Below are 18439 nucleotides of genomic sequence, written 5' to 3'. Positions count from 1 at the left end.
CGCTGCCGGCACCCGCGCCGCCCGGCCACCCGTGTCCCCGGCGCCGCCCGCCAGTGCCTTGTGAATTTGCCGGGCACCGGACTGTCTTTTTTGGCAGGTCCGGAGCAGATCCGCGCCTTTGGGACCGGAGTCTGGCTGGCTGTTCTCCCCCACCCCGAAACTGAGGGGACCCACCCATTTCCCACATTCCTCCCTCCCGGAGGAAGGTGCTGTACTCCGGCCCCCACTCCCCCGCCTTTTTCCCCTTTTTGCCGCCACCCCGGCGAGCGCAGGGTGTGCGCGCCCCTGGGTAGAGCTGGGAGCCGCCTGTTAGCTGGCGCTTCATATTTTCCTTGGCAACCCGCTTCCCAGCTCCAACCTGGGCGGCTGCAGCTCTGGAGACAGGACGAGAGGGGTACTCGGGTTGCGTTTGAAAAGCGGGGAGCGACCTTGGATGGTCCAGCGTGGCCAGACAGGCACGAGGAGGCAATCAGCAAAGAGGACAGGGGTAACCAGCGGCTGATAAAGAACCCTTGTTCTCACCGTCAGCCCTGTCCCCCAGCCCCGCCCCAGGGGGTTCCTTCCCATGAAGTTGGGAGGTGGCACTGCAGGGAGGGTCCTCCCCACCAGGCACAGCCTTGAGCTTTTTGGTGGTCCCAGCACCTCTTGCTTCAGTTTTTGAAGACGTAGTGCCAGAAAGTGGTGCGGGTGAGCCAGCTGTCACCCAGCTCCTAACCCAGGCCACGCTGACTCACCCAGTGACAAGAGAGGGATTTGAGGCGGGCAGGCTGGCCTGTCTTCAGCAGGCCCTGTGAGGAGGAAGAGCGAAAACAGGGAATTAGTTTGAAACTTAAACTGTTGTGAACCGGGGGTGAAAGGGCCAGCAGAGCCAGCTGATCTGACATGGAGCCACATACCTTGGGGATTAAGTAAATATGTACTGTAGAAAACCAAACCTGCATGTAATTCCAGGTTGCTTTTGTTTTGTTAAATACTGCCCTGAGATTTACAATTCCTCTGGGGTGGCTGTGACTGGGACTGAACTTTGGAGCCTGAACTATCAGCCAAAGCTGATCACCCGATTAACTCTTCCCTAGCCAGGCTGGCAGGGGACTGTCCTGGCCAAACTAGCCGGGGTCTGGCGGTCCAGGGCTCCCTTTTCTCCTTGGGTGGTTTGGACAGCTGCTTGACCTTGCAGTTGGAAGGGGAGCTCCGAAGTGTTTTTAACCCTTGGACACACTGAATAAAGGGAAGTGAGAGTTGTTCTCAGCAGTTTTGTTTCCTTGAGGAGATGCCTCATTGAAGGGCTCCCAAGGCCCTTTGTGGAGGGGAATCAGGAGGGGAGATGAGTGTGTCCTTGGGGAAGAGAGGTGGAGTTTGGGACAATTGCCTGTGATTGCCATTCCTTAGCTGTCTGCATCCCACAGAGATGCTACTGAGTCTTGCAGCTGGCCCAAGTCCTGGGTCTCTTTTACTGCTCTTGTCACTGACTGCAGTAGGCATATGAGGAACTCTTAGTCAATCTGGAAAAACCTGACTGACTATAAACAATCCAAAATTGAAAGAAGTGTGTGGTGGCTGGGAGTTGTGCAGAGTGGAGCCTGCAAGTTCATGCACTGGGAGCCATGATCCACCTAACTTGGAATGGACAACCTGTTCTAGGGAAGAAACCCAGGGCCAGTTAGAATTATGTCTTAAATGGGTGTCACGGTCACCAAAAACAGGATCCATGATGGCTTGTGGAACTCCCAGGGCCACTCAGGCTAGGTTCAGTCATCAGACCAATATGGATGACCAGGAGCGCTCCCCATAACTCCTAATTATCTGACCAATTACTGGAGCTACTTTTTAATGAGCCTTCCGCTTGCTGTCACGGTGGGGAATTTGGAATCGCAGCTCCTTGCATGAGTCCATCTGGGGCCAGTGAGAGGACTTTGGGACAACCCCCAGAGCCGGGAGTGTTTTGGAGCCCAGTGGGCTTGGGGACAAAGGGCCAAGTGTTGCGGGGGTGGGAAATTTACGGAGATGGTGGAGCGGGTTGTGGACAGCGTGAGCAGTGTGCTTGGGGGCGGTTCAGGCGTGTGGAGAGAGCTGGGAGGCAGGCGGCAGTGTGCAGCCATGGATGGCTCTGCTTCTGCCCTCGGTGGAAGCACAGGCTCCATCTGAGAGCCCTCCCTGCCTGGATTCTGGTGGGATTGGATCAAGGGAAAAGGTCCCCTAAAGGGAAAGAGAGGAGGAGTACCGGAGCCTCTGCAGACAGCTGACATGTCCAGGAAATGTTCATTTATTTGGAGGGGGCAGGATAACAATCCAGTTTCCCATAATGACCTTGAGTTAAATAGGATTTGGCAATATTTGTGGGTGGCAGTGAGCCTCAGGCTGCAAGGTGACCCAAAAAGGGTTTTTCTTAAAAGGACACAAAGGCTTCAGGAGTTCAAAAGCTCCTAATCAGAAGATAACTCTCCTTACCCACAATGTACTAAGTCAGGGCCAGTCATGGGTAGGGTCTCCAGGGGAAAGATTCTTGCTGGATTATTCGCACTGCACTCCTTTTTTCTTTTCTATACCCTCTGGAATTCCTCCCATGAAAACATTCACAAAGCTCAGGCCCATTTCCCCTCTCCCCCAGAGGCTCCTGGCTAGTTAGTTGGCTGGCCCAGTCTCCAAAGTCTTTGAGTTTAACATGGTTTTAGCAGGAGCCCCTGGGAGGAAGAGAAATGGACTGTCTCCTTGGAAGTATCTGCAGTGGCTGTCCCAGCCTTTTGTCCAATAACGGGCAAGTGGCTGGACTAGAGCCCTGGGCCCTGACTGCAGGCCAGGGGTGGTGGGGGCAGCGTGCAGACAGGGACAACATACATGGGTCCAATCCCCCCACCGAGGACTCAAGGACTTGTTTCAGGGAGGTAGAAAGATAACTGGCTCCAAATCATTCTTGCGTTGCTTTTATCAAATTAACAGTATGTGGGAGTTTGTAGCCCTGTTCCTAAAGCAGCTAGCCAGGAACTTGACCCTTTAGGTGGATTTGTGACTCCCTCACTGTCACATCCATGCAGCAGTTCCCGTGTCCTTCCCATTCCTAGCACCAGGGCCCACCCACCTGTCATTCACTTTGACAGCGGTCTCTGGGAGACCTAGTTCAGCAAACCTGCCTGTGGTGTGTGTTCGGTGTTTGGCACAGCTCTGGGTCTGTGGGGGACGTAGCAAAGATGAATAAAGACTGAGAGACATGGCCAGGTGCTTACAGTGAAGGCACAAATGACTGTGCGTATTAGCTTCAAATTTCCGCAAACCTGCTGGCTTACAACAGAGCTTTATTCTCTCACAGTTCTGGAGGCTAGAAATCTGAAGTCAAGGTGTCAGCAGGGTCCATCTGCCTCCAAAGATTCTAGGGGAGAAAGCTTCCTTGCCTCTTCCAGTTCCTGGTGGCTCTGGTGTTCCTTGGCTTGTGGCTGTGGCACTCTAATCTCTGACTCCATCTTCACAGGGTTGTCTTCTCTGTGTCCTCTCATCTTCTTATAAGGACACCAGTCATTGGATTTGGGAACACATACTAAATCCGGTATGACCTCATCTTGAGATCCGTAACTCATTACATCTCCAAAGACCCTGTTTCCAGATAAGGTCACATTCTGAAGTTCCAGGAGGACATGAATTTAGGGTGGCACCACCCAGTGGAAGCACAGTTAATTTATAAAAAGTACTCATGGAAAGCTTCAGGAAGAAGTGGCATTTGAGCCTTGACAAAGGTCCAGAGTTTCAACCAGAAGGGATGAAGGGTAAGAAACCTGGTCAAAGACTGTACCTGGCTGGAATTGGGGGAGGGAGACAGAAAGGGAAGCAAGAAAGTAGCCTACAGTGCCATAGGGAGCTGGAAGGTAAGCAGGGGGTCCACACCTCAGACTCTGAGTCAAGTCAGTACCTGTGAGAATAGGAAAAAGGAGAAAGAGAGGAGGGGGGGTCCAGACAGGTCACCTTTTTTTTTTTTTTTTTTTTTTTTTTTTTTTTCCGTGTCCGGCAAAGGATCACAACCCTCAGTGTTGCCCCCGTACCGGACCGGGGACCGGCAACGGGATCGCAACCCTCGGCGTTGCTCCCGCGCCTCGCTCAGCCAGTGAGCGGGAACCGGTCCATATGTGGGATCCGAACCCTCGGGCGGGAGCGCCGCCGCACTTCCCAAGCAGCGCACTATCCAGTGCGCCACCGGGCCGGCCCAGACAGGTCATCTTATGGGACCCAAAGTCATCAGGTCAGGTCAAAAGAGCAGCATTAAGTAATTGATATGGGAGAGAGCAGTGGCCCCTCTCCCCCATCCTCACCCTGATGCAGCCTGGAAGCAGGAAAGGTGGCCTACCTGGCCTACCTGGGGCATCTGGGAGAAGTCTTTCAGCTCGGAGCATCTGGTCCTTATAATGGCCCTTACAATTTGGGCTGTCTGGTAAATAGACAGACTTCCCTCTCTCACTCCCCCAGCCCCTTCCCTTGGGGAGCAAAGGCGTCCCTATCTGGTACCATGCCCCTGTGGCCTTGCTCACCTGGGCGGGAGGCATGAGAGACTGGGTTCTTGAGCCTGGAAAAGTCACTGCCTTCTCAGGTCACAGCTAAGAAGCACACCTATAAAATGAGAGGGGATGCAAGGAGCCCTAAGATCCTGGTGTGCTCTCATGTCGTACATCAGTCACCCAGGAACGTGCTCTAAAGTTCTCATGTCGTACATCAGTCACCCAGGAAAGCAACCGTGCCGAGCTCCCTGAGTTGGGGGGATGTGCTCTCATGTCGTACATCAGTCACCCAGGAAAGCAACCGTGCCGAGCTCCCTGAGTTGGGGGGAGAGGATGTTGGGGGGGAAGCACTTGTCCTGATCATCACTATCTCAGCCTCTCTTGCTCGTCATCAGATCCCACTGAATGGAAAAGAAGCAACTTCAAGTTGGAAAATGCACTACGCTCTCACTCCTTGGGAGGCCCCATACCCGTTCCTAAACTCCCTCAACAGGCGCCAGGTAGCTGTCTGCCGTGGATTTATTTCAGCTCTTGTACAAGATGTTGATGTTTTCAACCTGTAGCTTTCAAGGGAATGAAGGGCCCAAATTCCTTAACTACCATGTCAAGCAAAATTTTCTGGTTTTTATCCTAAAATCACCAGATTGTCTATTTAGGTGTTAGAGAATGCTTCCCAGAACTAGTAATTCTGAAAGCACATCAGCAAGTCCATTTCTGGTTTGGACTATCTAGCCCTTCTGTGAGTTCGTGTTTAGACTTCAAGCTCATCTGAACTTATATCTTTTCAAGTACAAGTTTTTGTTTATGACTGCCCAGAGCCCTTCTGATCCCTTTGTCATTATGGTCACTTTCTCTGGTTCATTTCTTGTTATCGGTGAAAGCCATCCACTTTGAGAAAATGATTTCGGCTGTATTTATGGGAAGGTGTCCTTTCCACCCAGGGAAAGTATCTTGTCACAATCACTGTAACTCACCCCTGAAGGCCTTGTCCCAACCTGCCTCTTCCACCAAAATCCTACATAGTTTTGAGTCTCAGTGCAGGAAGGCTTCCCGACCCAATACATTCTCCCTTATCTTTGGATAAAAGTGTGATCACACAGAATGCTGTGAGACCATTTTCATTGCCTTCAGGAAACACAATCTAAAAGTACACCAAATCTGTAAGATAATTGAAAGGAAGCATTTCAAACATATTATTCAGATGAGCCATGGAAATCAGGAAACGGTTGAAGCCAATTGGAAAGTAGAGAAGTGACTCTACTTAGACGTCAGCAGGCTCAACTGCGTGCTGTGTGCTGTGGCACACCTTAAAACGAATGGGATATGAGAGTCCTGAAAATGGGCACCAGCCCAGGTTCTCAACAAGAGAGCGCCAGAATGCCAGAACAGATCATCACTCGAATGGTTGTTAGGAACTCATTCATTCATTCCCTTATTCATACATTGAACAAATTTATTGAGCACCTACTATGTGCCAGGTGCTGTTCTAAGCACTGGGGATATGGCAGGGTGCAAAGCAGATGAAAATCCCCACCCCCGTAGAGCTGACATTTTAGTGAGGGAGACAGATAATAAATAAGATAAATAAAATAGATAGTACGTTAGATCGTAGTGAGTGCTAAGGAGACCAGTGAGGTGAGGAGGACAGAAATAGGAGGGGCTGAAACTCTAGCTAGGGTGGCAGGGAGGGCCACACTGAGAAGAGGACACAGAGGAAACAAGGAAGTGAGGGTACGGTGGGAAGGGACGGGCAGCATTCTGGCCAGAGGGAAGCTGCCAGTGGCTGCGGCAGTGAGGGGGAGGGGAGGGGGCCAGGGGATGGGGGTGGGTTTCAGGGCAGGGTGTGTGAGCCCAGCAGACCCTAGAACCAGCTGTGGCTTTGATTCTGAGTGAAACTGGGAACAGTTGGAAGGTTTTGAGCAGGGAGTCATGCTCTCACCTAAGTCTTAGCAGGATTACCTGGCTGCTGTGATAGGGAACCTGGTGGGGGTGCCAGGCCAGCGGGGAGACCAGTTTGGAGGCCACTAGGTTTCTGTGGCTCCCCCAAGAACATCACACCAGACTTGCTTAGCCGTCTTCTTGAAGAGCTTTGCAAAGCTCAGGGCATGTTCACAGCATTGCACTGGGATTTAGAAGACACTGACAGACTCCTCTGACGTCTTCACGGTAAAGGAGCAGTGTTCGAGCTGAGGAGAACTGGAGTGGGTGCGAGTCAGCCAGAACCCAGGCCTCCGGGTCTACTGGGCAGCCCTGCTCCCAGCCAGGGCCTGATCTGTTCTTGCTGGGAACTCAGGGGAGGAATGATGACCAGCTTGAGGGTGACACAGCTCTGAGGAATTGTGACTTCATTCATTGATCCAGCAAGCTAGGGCTTGCAGATGCCACAGGGAACCACAGAAACAAGGTTCTCTCCTCGTGGTACTTAGCACCCCTGGAGCAATGCCTGTCTCAGGACTGAAAAAGCCCCTGACACATTGGAAGGATGAATTGACTCCAATAAGATGACTTTTAATGGCAGTAAAGCTTAATTCCCCTAGAAATAAAATAAAATCAGATGTATTGGTGCCCAGAATGAAGGAGATGCTTTTCTATTCTACTTTGTCAAAGGACTTCTGGAGCACTGTGGTCAGTATGGGTCAACACTTTGAGAGGGTTCTTGAGCAATTGGAGGGTGTCCAGGGTGACAAGGATGGGAAGCCATGACTTGGATTGGCTGGCAGATCCGTGGATGGATGGTATCAGCTGCCTCCTGATACTGCAGAGGCCTGGGACCTGTCCCAGATAGTTCTGGAAGGCCTCATCAGGCCCACGGGAGTTTCCCACCCTTTGAAGCTTTCTGCAGAAGAACAGGCTGCTCTCTTAAGCGTGCTGTAGAGATTCCTGCATCGGGGAGGTTAGTTTCTGGATGATCTCCCAGGTACATTCTACCCCTTAGATTCTATGAGTCATTGTCACCAGAGTAACATCAGTGACCCAGGCAAGGTCAGGGCAAGAGGAGGAGAGGACAGCAGCATCAATCAACCAACACTTAAACAATAAAAGAAGGCAGCCCTTCTCAGCGTGACCTCACCAGGGTCCGCCAGCAGTTATGTCACTCCCGTGCACAGGTTTTTCAGGGTGCTGGAGAGAGGGGAGGAGGGGGCAGCGCAGGGCAGACACGTGTTCACATCCTTCACTCTGAACTTCAGTCCTGACTGAGACCCCGGCAGCTCCCAAACTGGATACCGATGGCTTCTTTGGGCTCCTAGCAATATACAAGACTGTGGTGCTCTACATGACAGTGGCACTATTTGTGATCCTGGTACTCTACGTGACTGTACTCTACGTGACGGTGGTCCTCTACACGCTGCGGTGCTCTACGTGACTGATGCTCTACATGACAGTGGTGCTATTGTGAAAAGTACTCTACATGATTGTACTCTACGTGATGGTGGCACTATACATGACTGGCACTCAGCAAGATTGGTATTCTACATGACTGGCACTATTCATGGCTGTGGTAATACACATGACAGGTAATATATATAATTGTGGTAATGTGAGGGTACTTCAAAAAGTTCATGAAAGGATTCATATTTTAATTCCATTTTTCCACGAACTTTTTGAAGTACCTCATATACATGACTGTGGTACTATACATGAATATGATAATCAACATCATGGTAATATGCATGAATTAAAGCACAGTGGTTTTTTACATGCATTGCCATGTTTAGAGGCAGGTGTGACCGGCAGCCCATTCCTGAGATGCAGGTGAGGAAAGGTGCCCTAGGATGCCCAGCCCTAGTCTGCTGGAGGCAGACTTTGAACCCAGGATTTCTAGCTTCAGAACTAGAGCTTTTCCCTCTGGGACAAATAATCTCAGCGTGGCCCAGCCTACCTCCTTCAGGGTTATGGAGAGGTCAAGAGACAAACTGTAAAATAATGGGACCTGGTGCACAGAGGGTTCTGGAGAGGAATTGATAAGGAATAAATGAGTCAACAGGATGTGGGCAGGGATGTACTTAAATTCACTTTACACGCACATTGTTTAGAGCACTGGGTAGCAGTATTTGCATACAATGAATGGGATACTTGCCAAAGGATTAAGGTAGTCATCTGTCATCAGGGTTTATTTTAAAGGTAACTAATAAGCAGAAGAATAGCACAGTTGAATTTCTTTCATTTGACAACCAGTGTAGCACCTTAAATATGCAGGGACCCAGCTGATGAGGGGTAAATGAATGAATGATACCTCCCTCCAACTAAACCTGAGGTCACTAAGCTGGATCCTCCAAGTGACCTGAGAGATTTGGTAGTACAGAGAAGGGAGAGATCACTGTAGATTAAGGGAAATCTTAGAAAAATTCTTCACGGATGTGGCAATTGAGGGGGCTGCAGTAAGTCTTAATCTTTTGCCAATTGCAGAGCCCTTCAAGGATCTGAAGAAAGTATGACTGCTGTCCCGAGAAGAATGTGCAATGATACACATTTTTAGAACTTTCAGGGGTTCTGTTCCCCCTGGTGCCTATCCTGGAAACTAGGTTTAGAAGTCTTGGGCTAGATCCAATCAAAACCCATCCAAGTCCTACAGGCTCTAATGCAGGGCCAGGACTGAGCACTTGTCAGAGGCAGGGGACACTCTGGTGTCCTGTGACATAGAAGCCAGGGCCCAGTTCAGGGTGGACAGTACAGATTTGTGGCTTGGTGCTATTGCCAACAGTGGTTAGCTTGGCAAAGGCCCCTGGGCCCAAGCCTTTCCAGCCCCATTGGCCATTTGAAGAAAGTGACCTTGAATTCCCTTTTCAGTGGCCTTTCAGGAAGGGACTAGAAAAGCGCTTTTTTTTTTTTTAAGAAAAACATTTTGATCGATGAAGCATATGATTATTTTGTCCATGCTGAAACATACTCCTGGGGAGATATTTGTAGATAACTGTCTCCTGTCTGTATGTCCCACTCCTACCAACCACTTCTACCAAAAGCCCTGACAGCCCCAGGCAGACCTCAACAACAGTTGAGATTCTAGGACCACGTTATCAAATTGGGTTGCAGAGTAGCCTAGGGGCTCCAAGAAGGTGGGGCCAAGTGGGAGGCAGAGCAGGTAGAGTTCTGAGGGACCCGACCTCCATTTAACTAGATCAGCTTCACTTCTGTTTTGTCACTTAGATTACCATTAAGATTTCTGTATGCATTTTCGGCCGGCCCGGTGGCGCACTGCTACAGTGCACCGCTTGGGAAGCACGGCGGCGCTCCCGCCGAGGGTTCAGATCCCACATACAGACCGGCTGCTCACTGGCTGAGCGAGGTGCGGGAGCAACACCGAGGGTTGCGATCCCGTAGCCGGTCCCGGTCCGGTACGGGCGCGTGTCGCAATCCATTGCCGGGCACAAAAAAAGACAAAAAGGAAAAAAAAAAAAAAAAGAAAACCATTAAGATTTCTGTATGCATTTTGGGCCGGCCCGGTGGCGCACTGCTACAGTGCACCGCTTGGGAAGCACGGCGGCGCTCCCGCCGAGGGTTCAGATCCCACATACAGACCGGCTGCTCACTGGCTGAGCGAGGTGCGGGAGCAACACCGAGGGTTGCGATCCCGTAGCCGGTCCCGGTCCGGTACGGGCGCGTGTCGCAATCCATTGCCGGGCACAAAAAAAGACAAAAAGGAAAAAAAAAAAAAAAAAAAGAATACCATTAAGATTTCTGTATGCATTTTGAAAGAATGACATTGCTTTAAAGAGCAGAAAAAAATAAGGCTTGAAAATAACTGTTCTAGGAAATTCAGCACACTTCCTCTCCCCAGTTGACCCTAATTTGGATTTGCTGAATATGATCTCTTTGGTTCCTCAAACTTTGGCTCTTTACTCCAAGGCCTTGTAGCTTCTGGACTGAAATGCCTTAGTTCTCTGGAGTGGGACCCCCAGTCCCACCCCAGGTGTGTGGAACCCCAGACCCTATTCAGCCGTCAGCCAGGGCCCCTTCACCACTGGGGAGCCCACAAGCTAGAAGCCCTAAATACTCAACCAGGGCTGAGACAGCCTCTCCAATGGGATTGAGCCCCAATTCATCTGCCAGAAAGGACTCAGAGGCTTCTGCCTGTCCTTCTCTGCCTCAAAAGCACGCAGTGCTGGGAGAGCATGACTTGGGAACCCCAGCCCCAAAGCTGAGGGCTGGCACATAGGCACTGTCACAGCAGTCAACAAGTCTTTTGAGTGTCAGAGGCCAGTTCACTGGCCAGAGCATTCATGCAATTCATGGGGCCAGCCAGGGCTGCTGGGCTCCTGTTCCTAATCCCATAGAGCCTAGGGGGCCTCCCAGTGACCTGCTGTGTGACCTCGGGCAAGTGACTCTATCTCTCTGGGCTTTGGTTCCCTCATCTGAAAAATGAAGGTATGAAGATGTAGTGAAATAACTCATATAAGCTTCCTCATTTGTTGTGAGAGTGTTTGTAAGAGATGGCCACTCCTTTCAGCTGGGGGCAGTGGCAGGAAGTGGGGGACGGTGGACACCCCTCCAGCCCCAGCTCTGTACCTTTTACATATCGGATCAGAGTTCTGCTGGGGACTAAGGACAAAAGGCAAGGAACCCTCTGGCCTGACTTACCCTGGCTCTGGGATTCCCCCTGGAAGGGAGAATTCTGCCCATGCCACAGAAGCCCTTGGGGACTTTTAGCCCTTGACTCTTTCTAGAAGTCTGTGGGAGAGAATTGCTGTCCCCACAGGGAGGGCTCAAAGCCTGGCTGGCTTCCCTCCCACTCGAGGCTTCAAGCCCTGTTGAGATGACTGGTGACAGTGGCCCCTTTCTCTGTCAGCAGGGGCTGGTCCAGTGCAGGCCCTCTGTGCTGGGGAGCCAAGACCTCCACTCTGGCCCTGGCCACCCCAGACCCCCCCACAACCACCCAACTTCCCCTACATAGGGCATGTCTGAGTCCAAGTAGCTCAATTAGTCAGAGCTGGGCTGTGGTGAGGCAAAAATCATGGGTTACCATGGCAACTCACCACGCTCTGTGGCTGCTTGCTGATATGTCCCTTCTCTAAAGACTGTAAGATCCCTGAGGGCAAGGGATGTGTCCCTCTTACTCACCAGGTATCTTTGGCACCTCACACAGTATCTGGCACACAGTAGGCACTTAATAAATGTTTGTTGACTGAATGAATGCATGATTGATCCATCATACCTAGTTAGAGCCAGTGTTTACTGAGCACCTGCTATATGACAGGGACCGTTCTAAGCACTTTACGTGTAACAAGGTCCTTTACTCCCCACGGTAACTTTCCGATGTGGAAGGTTATCATTCTTTTCTTACTGACCAAAACTTTGGGTCAGTAACTTAAAATCACACAGCTAGTAAGGGGCCAAGTTAAACCCAGGGCATCTGCTTGCAGCCAGTGAGTTTCATTGCCTCTCAGCTAATCACTCCGTGGAAGAGACCACGTTGACAGCCCCTAGTGGAGTCTGTGCAGCATGTGCCCTTAGCAGCCAGGGAGTCTAACTGGCTCGAACAACGTTAACCACAGCTGTCCTCATGGGGGGTCTGGAGGTGTCCTTCACTTTGGTTTATTGGTCCCTTGGTAGGGCTGCCTTTGGGCATGGCTCCAGGACCTCAAACAGTGTTGTCCAGATTCAGCCGCTCTGCTTTGTTCTCCCTCCCTCACTTTTAGGCAGACCTCTCTGCCGTGGGTCTGTTCACACCTGCCACTTGCTCCTGACTTAAGCCCCCAGCTCCCAGTTGAGTGGGTAGATGGGTGTCCTCTGCCCAGCAGCTCTGCAAGTGTGCAGGAATTGAGTCTCCTTGGCAGTGATTGGGTCGAGCCTGAACCAGTCACTGGAAATGGTGCTCTCACTGGCCAGATGTGAGTCATAGGCTGGTCTCTGAACCAGGGGTGTACCAGCCCCAGCCAAGACATGGGGTTTGAGAGTAAGCAGTGGGCTTCAGCCAGGGAAATTGGGGTGCTGTGACCAGGAGCAAAGGGATCAGGTACAGATGTCCAGTAAACCTCCTTGTGGAAGGACAACATCAGTTCTCAGGCATCCCAAGCAGAAACTGCCAGGAAACCCAGGCCTGCCTGTCCCAGCCAGACCTCTGGGTCTAATCCTGTGGACCTTATCAGGTCATTTGCTGACATGCACTGGCAAAAAAGGATGGAATGAACTTTTCAGGGTTGAGCTGAAATCTCTCTGCCTTCAGGGAGTTTTCAGTTCCAAGAAACAAAATGTGCAGCCATCCAGGTGGCCCAGCAAGTTGTGAATAGACTTCCTTAGGAACATTTTCTAGAAGATTAAGGCCACTGCCATATGAAAGTAAAGGAAACCCTTTTGCCAATCAAGGTTCCTGGTGATGTTTCCATGGTATAGAAGGCCAGCTCTCTCTTCCCTCCAGCTGCAGGCAGGTAAACAGAACACAGCAGGTGCCAGGTCCTTCCAAGGTGGAACAAGGGGTCTCTGGGGTTCTTTTAGAGCTCCCACAGCCCAGCACACAGTGGCCTCTCTCAGGCCCAGTAACAGGTTGTCATGCAGAGCTGGGCCAGCATGACCAGAAAGGGCAGTGTGACCTTCATGCAGGCAGGCAGTCCTGGCAGACACACCTGCATGGAGTCTGTCCTCTCTTGGCTCCACACCCCTATCCTCACATCTCAGTTGGCAAAGATGGGGGAGTTTGACCTGGCCTTTCTGGGCCACTTCCCTGTGAACATGCAACAGAGAGATCAAGGTGCAGGGTCAGCAGGAGCTCGAGACATGGTGTACCCTCTGAGGGCTCATACATCCTCAGCAGGCAGACCCATTGCCTCAGCTTTGGGGATGTCTCCTGGGCCTTCGAGTCAGCAGGAGCGCGCGCGCGTGCGTGTGTCTGTGTATGTGTCTGTGTGTGTGTGTTTCTTTCTGAAGGAGCCAGTATAGCATAGCAATTGAGATTTGGAGCTCAGGAGTCAGGCGCACCAAAGTTTATATGCTGGCTCTTCTGTTCACTTGCTGTGTGACCCTGGCCAAGTTACTAGACCTCTCTGAGCCTCTATTTCCTTATCCGTCAAATGTGGGTTAAACGAGAAAATGTATCTAAAATCCTGAGCACAAAATAAGTGCACAGTAAACATTGGACACAGTGGTGAGACGTGTTTGGCTATCTACCCCAATGCCTCTCTCACCTCTGCAAAAGTCTCCAGGGCATTTCTTTAAGACAGAAGCAGTTTGTTTTATTTGTTTTAAGTGATTCTGGTAGATTAGCATAGGGAGGGGATGCTATGCCATTGAGAGACAATACACTTTGGAGTGGTCACTCAGATTTCAGCCCCAGCTCTTCTACCTAGAGACCTTGGACAAGTGCCTTAACCTCTCTGTAGGAGCTTGCTATTGTTGCTGCAACAAATTACCACCACCTCAGTAGCGTAAACCAACACATGTTTACACTCTTACGGTTCTGCAGGTCAGAAGTTCAACTTGGATCTCACTGGGCTAAAATGAAGGTGTCAGGACTGTGTTCCTTCTGGAGGCTCTAGGGGAGAACCCATTCCCTTGCCCCTTCCAGCTTCTAGAGGCTGCCACAATGCTTGGTTCGTGGCCCCTTCCTCTGTCTTCAAAGCCAGCAAAGTTGCATCACTTTGACCTCTTCCATAGTCACCTCTCCCTTTGATTCTTCTTCTGATGGCCCTTTGTGACTACAATGGGCTCACTTGGATAATCCAGAATAATCTACCTGAAAGTCAGCTGATTAGCAAATGTAATTCCTCCTGCAACCTTAATTTCCCTTTCCCACATAAGGTGACATATTCACAGGTTCTGGGGATGACGGCATGGGTGTCTTGGGGGGAGGGGTGTTATTCTGCCAGCCACACACTCTGAGCCTTGGTTTTCTCGTATATAAAGGAAGATTCCATGAGATTGTTGAGCACACTGAGCAGGGGATCAGAAAATGCTGTTTGGGTCTGCCCTGACCTCCTGAACACAAAGCTCTGTTCCATGCAGGTGCCACACAGAGTCACCCAGGATGGAAGATGGCACAGTCTCTGCTATAGAGCAGCTGGCAATATAGCTGGGGCCATAGTACAGTCATCAGGGAGGGTTTGTCCTTGCAGAGCAAAACAGAAATGGAGGATGTTAATTGTACTCCATGCTGGGTGGAGAGCTACTCCACAGAAAACTCTGTCTCATCCTGGAGGGCTTTCTACAGGGTTAGATTTGATTGACAGAAGAGAAGGGGATTCAGGGGGTCCTCCTAGGTCACAGGGATCAGGTAGGCATTGCACAGGCATGACAAGGGAAGAATACACACAGGGTTCCGGCTCCATCCTCAGTCTAGCTGGGAAGATGGACCAGTAGCCCGCAATGATACTGTGGTGGGATGGGGGCTCTGATGGGGCAGACCAAGGTGGGAGGCATAGATGGGGCTTCCAACCAGTCTTTGACCCCCTCATTGTTGTTAATAAAGTGCTTCCCACGTGCTTTACATGGACAATCTGATTTGCTCCTCAGAGCAATCCTATGAGGTAGAAACTCTTACTATTCCCATTTTAAAGATGAGAAAACTAGAGCTCAGAGAAGTTAAGTATTTGCCTAAGATCACATAGCACACGCAGCCATGGGATTTGAATTCAGGCAGTCTGGCTTCTGGGAAAGTAATCCTGGCTCTGCCTAGGAATAGGGTCTAAGGTGAGGCATTGAGGATGAAGGAGGAAAATATCCCAGGCAGAGGGGAAAAGCATGTCTGAAAAATGGGAGATAAGACAGTTTGGTTTCTTTGGGGGACCGAAGAGAGTTTGGCATGGCCAGAGCTGCAGGGCTGGTGCTGAGACAAAACCCTGCCTCCCCTCCCCTAAGCTGAGGCCCGTCAGGCTCACTCCCAGCATCCTGGCCTCTGCAGGATGTGCTGACCTGGCCATTTCCCCTTGCCGTGTCCCACTTCCCCTGAGTCCCCTAGCCCTCCAGGCACAGATCCCCAACCTGATAGCATGACGCCAGTCAGCCAGAAGGGTCAACTCCATGGTGGGTGACCTTCGTACTCGCAGAGATTAAACTGATTCCTAATTAATAGCCTGTAGGATAGATAGTTACCTTGGCACAGCTTGTAATTAATTTAAGGCTTGTCCTTGGAGGCCAGTCCATAAATTATGCTTAATTAGCTGAAGGTATCCCGGGACACACCAGCCCTGGCGTGCTATTACACACACACACCAGCTCAGCAACTTCCAAATTCATGGTGTGGTATGAGGAGATGCTGAAAGAGTTATTCCAGTAAAAAGTTTATCTTTCCTTTTCCAAAACAACAGCTGAATTTTCACCTCTGATAGGGTTGGGGTCCCAGCTCAGCCACTTCCTGGCCGTGCTCTTGACCAATTACTTACACTTCTGGGTCCTCAGTGACCTGTCTCTAAAATGGACCATAGTTCAGGTTCACAGCCTCTTACTTGAAACCTTTGAGGCCAGTTGTGTTTCATAATTCAGATTTTTTGGACTTTAGAAGAGTCATACAGGATAGTGCGCTGCTTGGGAAGAGCGGCGGCGCTCCCGCCCGAGGGTTCGGATCCCACATACAGACCGGTTCCGCTCACTGGCTGAGCGAGGTGCGGGAGCAACACCAAGGGTTACGATCCCGTTGCCGGTCCCGGTCCGGTATGGGGGCGACACTGAGGGTTGCGATCCGTTGCCGGACACGGAAAAAGACAAAAAAAAAAAAAAAAAAAGAAGAGTCATACAGCACATAGGCTGTGAACTCAGTGATGCTCACAGGGTCTGGGGCAGCCTTCCATAATCAAACGCAGTGATCTTCACAGCAGTGGAATAAAGAGAGCAGAAATAGCCTCGTGATGGTTCCAATTAGGGCTTGCCCCAGATGTATGGATCAATTTAAGAAAAATGGGGGATTTTAGAGCTTTTTGGACTTCAGAACTGAGGAGAAGGGGCTGAACTTCACTTCCTGTTCACTATTGAACTCAGAGAAACTCCTGAATAAACACTAACTATAATGAAGGCTACTGCTATGATTACTTTCGCCCCCGAATCTAACATGCTGCCACAGTGACTGCATTTGCCTCCGTGCGTGTGTAGAGTGGGTGTCAGCTGGCTGCCGGGAATGTGTTATACATTTTGCTCCATGGAGTGGCTTTGCCAGAGCCATGTTTCCTGGGAGGGATAGAAGGCTTTTGACCTGGCATCGGGTCCCACTGGGTGTTGCTATTGAGCACCCCGTGTGTGATAGCTGGGCTGGCTTCCTGGGTGTGACCCACGGAATTCTACTGGGCTGTGCATTCAGAAGGGCTCTGCACTTGGTTTAACGCTTTGATGTCACAATCTTGAAATTCTTCATAATTTTTGAACAAGGGGCCCTGCAAATTATGTAGCTGGTCCTGGCAATAGCTATGCCACAAGGTTGTCAACTTCATCCCTCCCGAGGTCCCTTCAAGGGAGGTTATCGCCATTTCATAGGAGAAGCGAAACGATATCATCCATTCGTTCACACACTCACTGGGCACCTGATAACCGAGGCAGGTCTGGGAATTCATCAAGTGAGCCTGCATTCTGGAGAGAGTGTGTGTTTGGGGAGTGGGGGGGAGATAGACAGAAAAGAAGCAGATAACTATTGTAATTTCAGATAGTGACAAAGTTCTGTGAAGACAGTATGACAGGCTCATGGGAGGGAGATTTCAATGTTAACTCCAGTGAAAGAGAAGCTGGAATTGGTGATAGTGTTAAACTGTGCCTTGTTGCATTCCAGGGGTGCTTGTTAAAGATCTGGGGTCATTTCCGTGTTCCCCACCCCCGACAAGGCAGGGTGGTCATGAGTTAGCCGGGTCCAAGTAGAGGAGCCAGCATGGGGGCTCTGCAGGCACAGGGGACCACTCACCCCTAAGGCCCTGCAGCCACAGCTTTGCACGGTAAACCCAGAAGGCCAAGTTTGAGGAGGAGGCGGGTGGGGACACAGCCCACCCGTCCCCTGCCCCTTGGCCTCTGATGAGCGTTTTCTCGCCCTTATGCCCTTCCCCACACCAGCAGAGGGAGGCCGGGCTCGATTTTCCCCACTTCCTCGGATGGACATGGTGAGGCCCAGAGATGCCTAGTGACTCATGCAAAAGTCACACAACAAACCAATTCCAGAGCAAAGTTCTTGAGACCCCAGCCAGGCTGCTTTCCATTTCAGAGGGCAGTTCTGGCACCAAGCACTGCCAAAGGTATGGAGTCCAGGGCCGCTATGGGAGCTCCCGGAAATAGATCTGTGCCCCACTTCCGAATGGGGGGGTGATGGGCAGCCATCAGGGCCCTTTGGCATCTCTTTATACCTGAAGGATATATATATATTCCTCCACCATCTCCCCCAACGCCCACCCATTACTCCTCCCACCTCTACCCCACCCCACCCCTGCCCCCGGAACTTTGGAACTTCTCAACATAGAGGGAATGAGTTTCCCAGAAAGCTTACAGCAAACGCAGGCATTCCCCCAATCTGCTCTGCAGAAAGCCCTTGGGTGTGGAGGCCCCGTGGGGAGGTGTAGGACGGGGTCCCTAGTGAAGAGCTGACCCCAGATGGGTGGGGGCTGCCAGCCCCCGGGGATGCTCCGGAGGAGGGAGGCGGCTCCAGCTGGGCGGGTGCCTGCCTGGGGGGGGCTGTCGGGAGGGTTCACGCTGCGGCCAGCAGACTGGCTGCGTGTTGCAATGTCTGGTGGCGTTTGCAGCATCCTGTCCGTGTGTGCAGCTGGGGTAACCTCCGGCCGGCGGCGCGGAGGAGCGTGTGTGGCTCGCAGGCTGCGGCCCGGAGGCTGCTGGCACCTCGCATCTCATTTGCAGCTCCGGGTTCAGCCACAGGTCAGCGGCGCCCATGACATCACAGCGTCTGTTTACTGCCCGGGCTGGTCCCCAGGCGGGAAGGGGACCCCGACCCCACCCCAGCCGCGCCCTGGCTCCCAACCCGGCCCCCCTCCTCACCCACCACCCTGCCCTCTCCCCATGTGTGCGTGGACCCCAGCCCCACCCTCCTTGAGCCCTGCCCAGGACGCCCGACA

The 18439-nt window shown here is 51.5% G+C and overlaps 1 protein-coding gene across 1 annotated transcript in view; it reads left to right on the top strand.

Moving 5' to 3' along the window:
• Positions 1-17492: 17492 nt before the first annotated feature.
• The window catches only part of DHRS3 (dehydrogenase/reductase (SDR family) member 3), a 22770-nt gene continuing 21823 nt past the window's right edge, over positions 17493-18439 (top strand). The window contains exons 1-2 of the mRNA XM_008583000.1: positions 17493-17611; positions 18113-18242. Coding sequence (XP_008581222.1) covers positions 17493-17611; positions 18113-18242 — 249 coding nt within the window. The remainder of the gene's footprint in view (positions 17612-18112; positions 18243-18439) is intronic.

The sequence above is a fragment of the Galeopterus variegatus genome, unplaced genomic scaffold (assembly GCF_000696425.1).
Source record: "Galeopterus variegatus unplaced genomic scaffold, G_variegatus-3.0.2 Scaffold2792, whole genome shotgun sequence".
In the NCBI taxonomy this organism is placed as follows: Eukaryota; Metazoa; Chordata; class Mammalia; order Dermoptera; family Cynocephalidae; genus Galeopterus; species Galeopterus variegatus.
The sequence above is the reverse complement of the archived record's forward strand: the minus strand, read 5'-3'. Positions and strand labels throughout refer to the sequence as shown.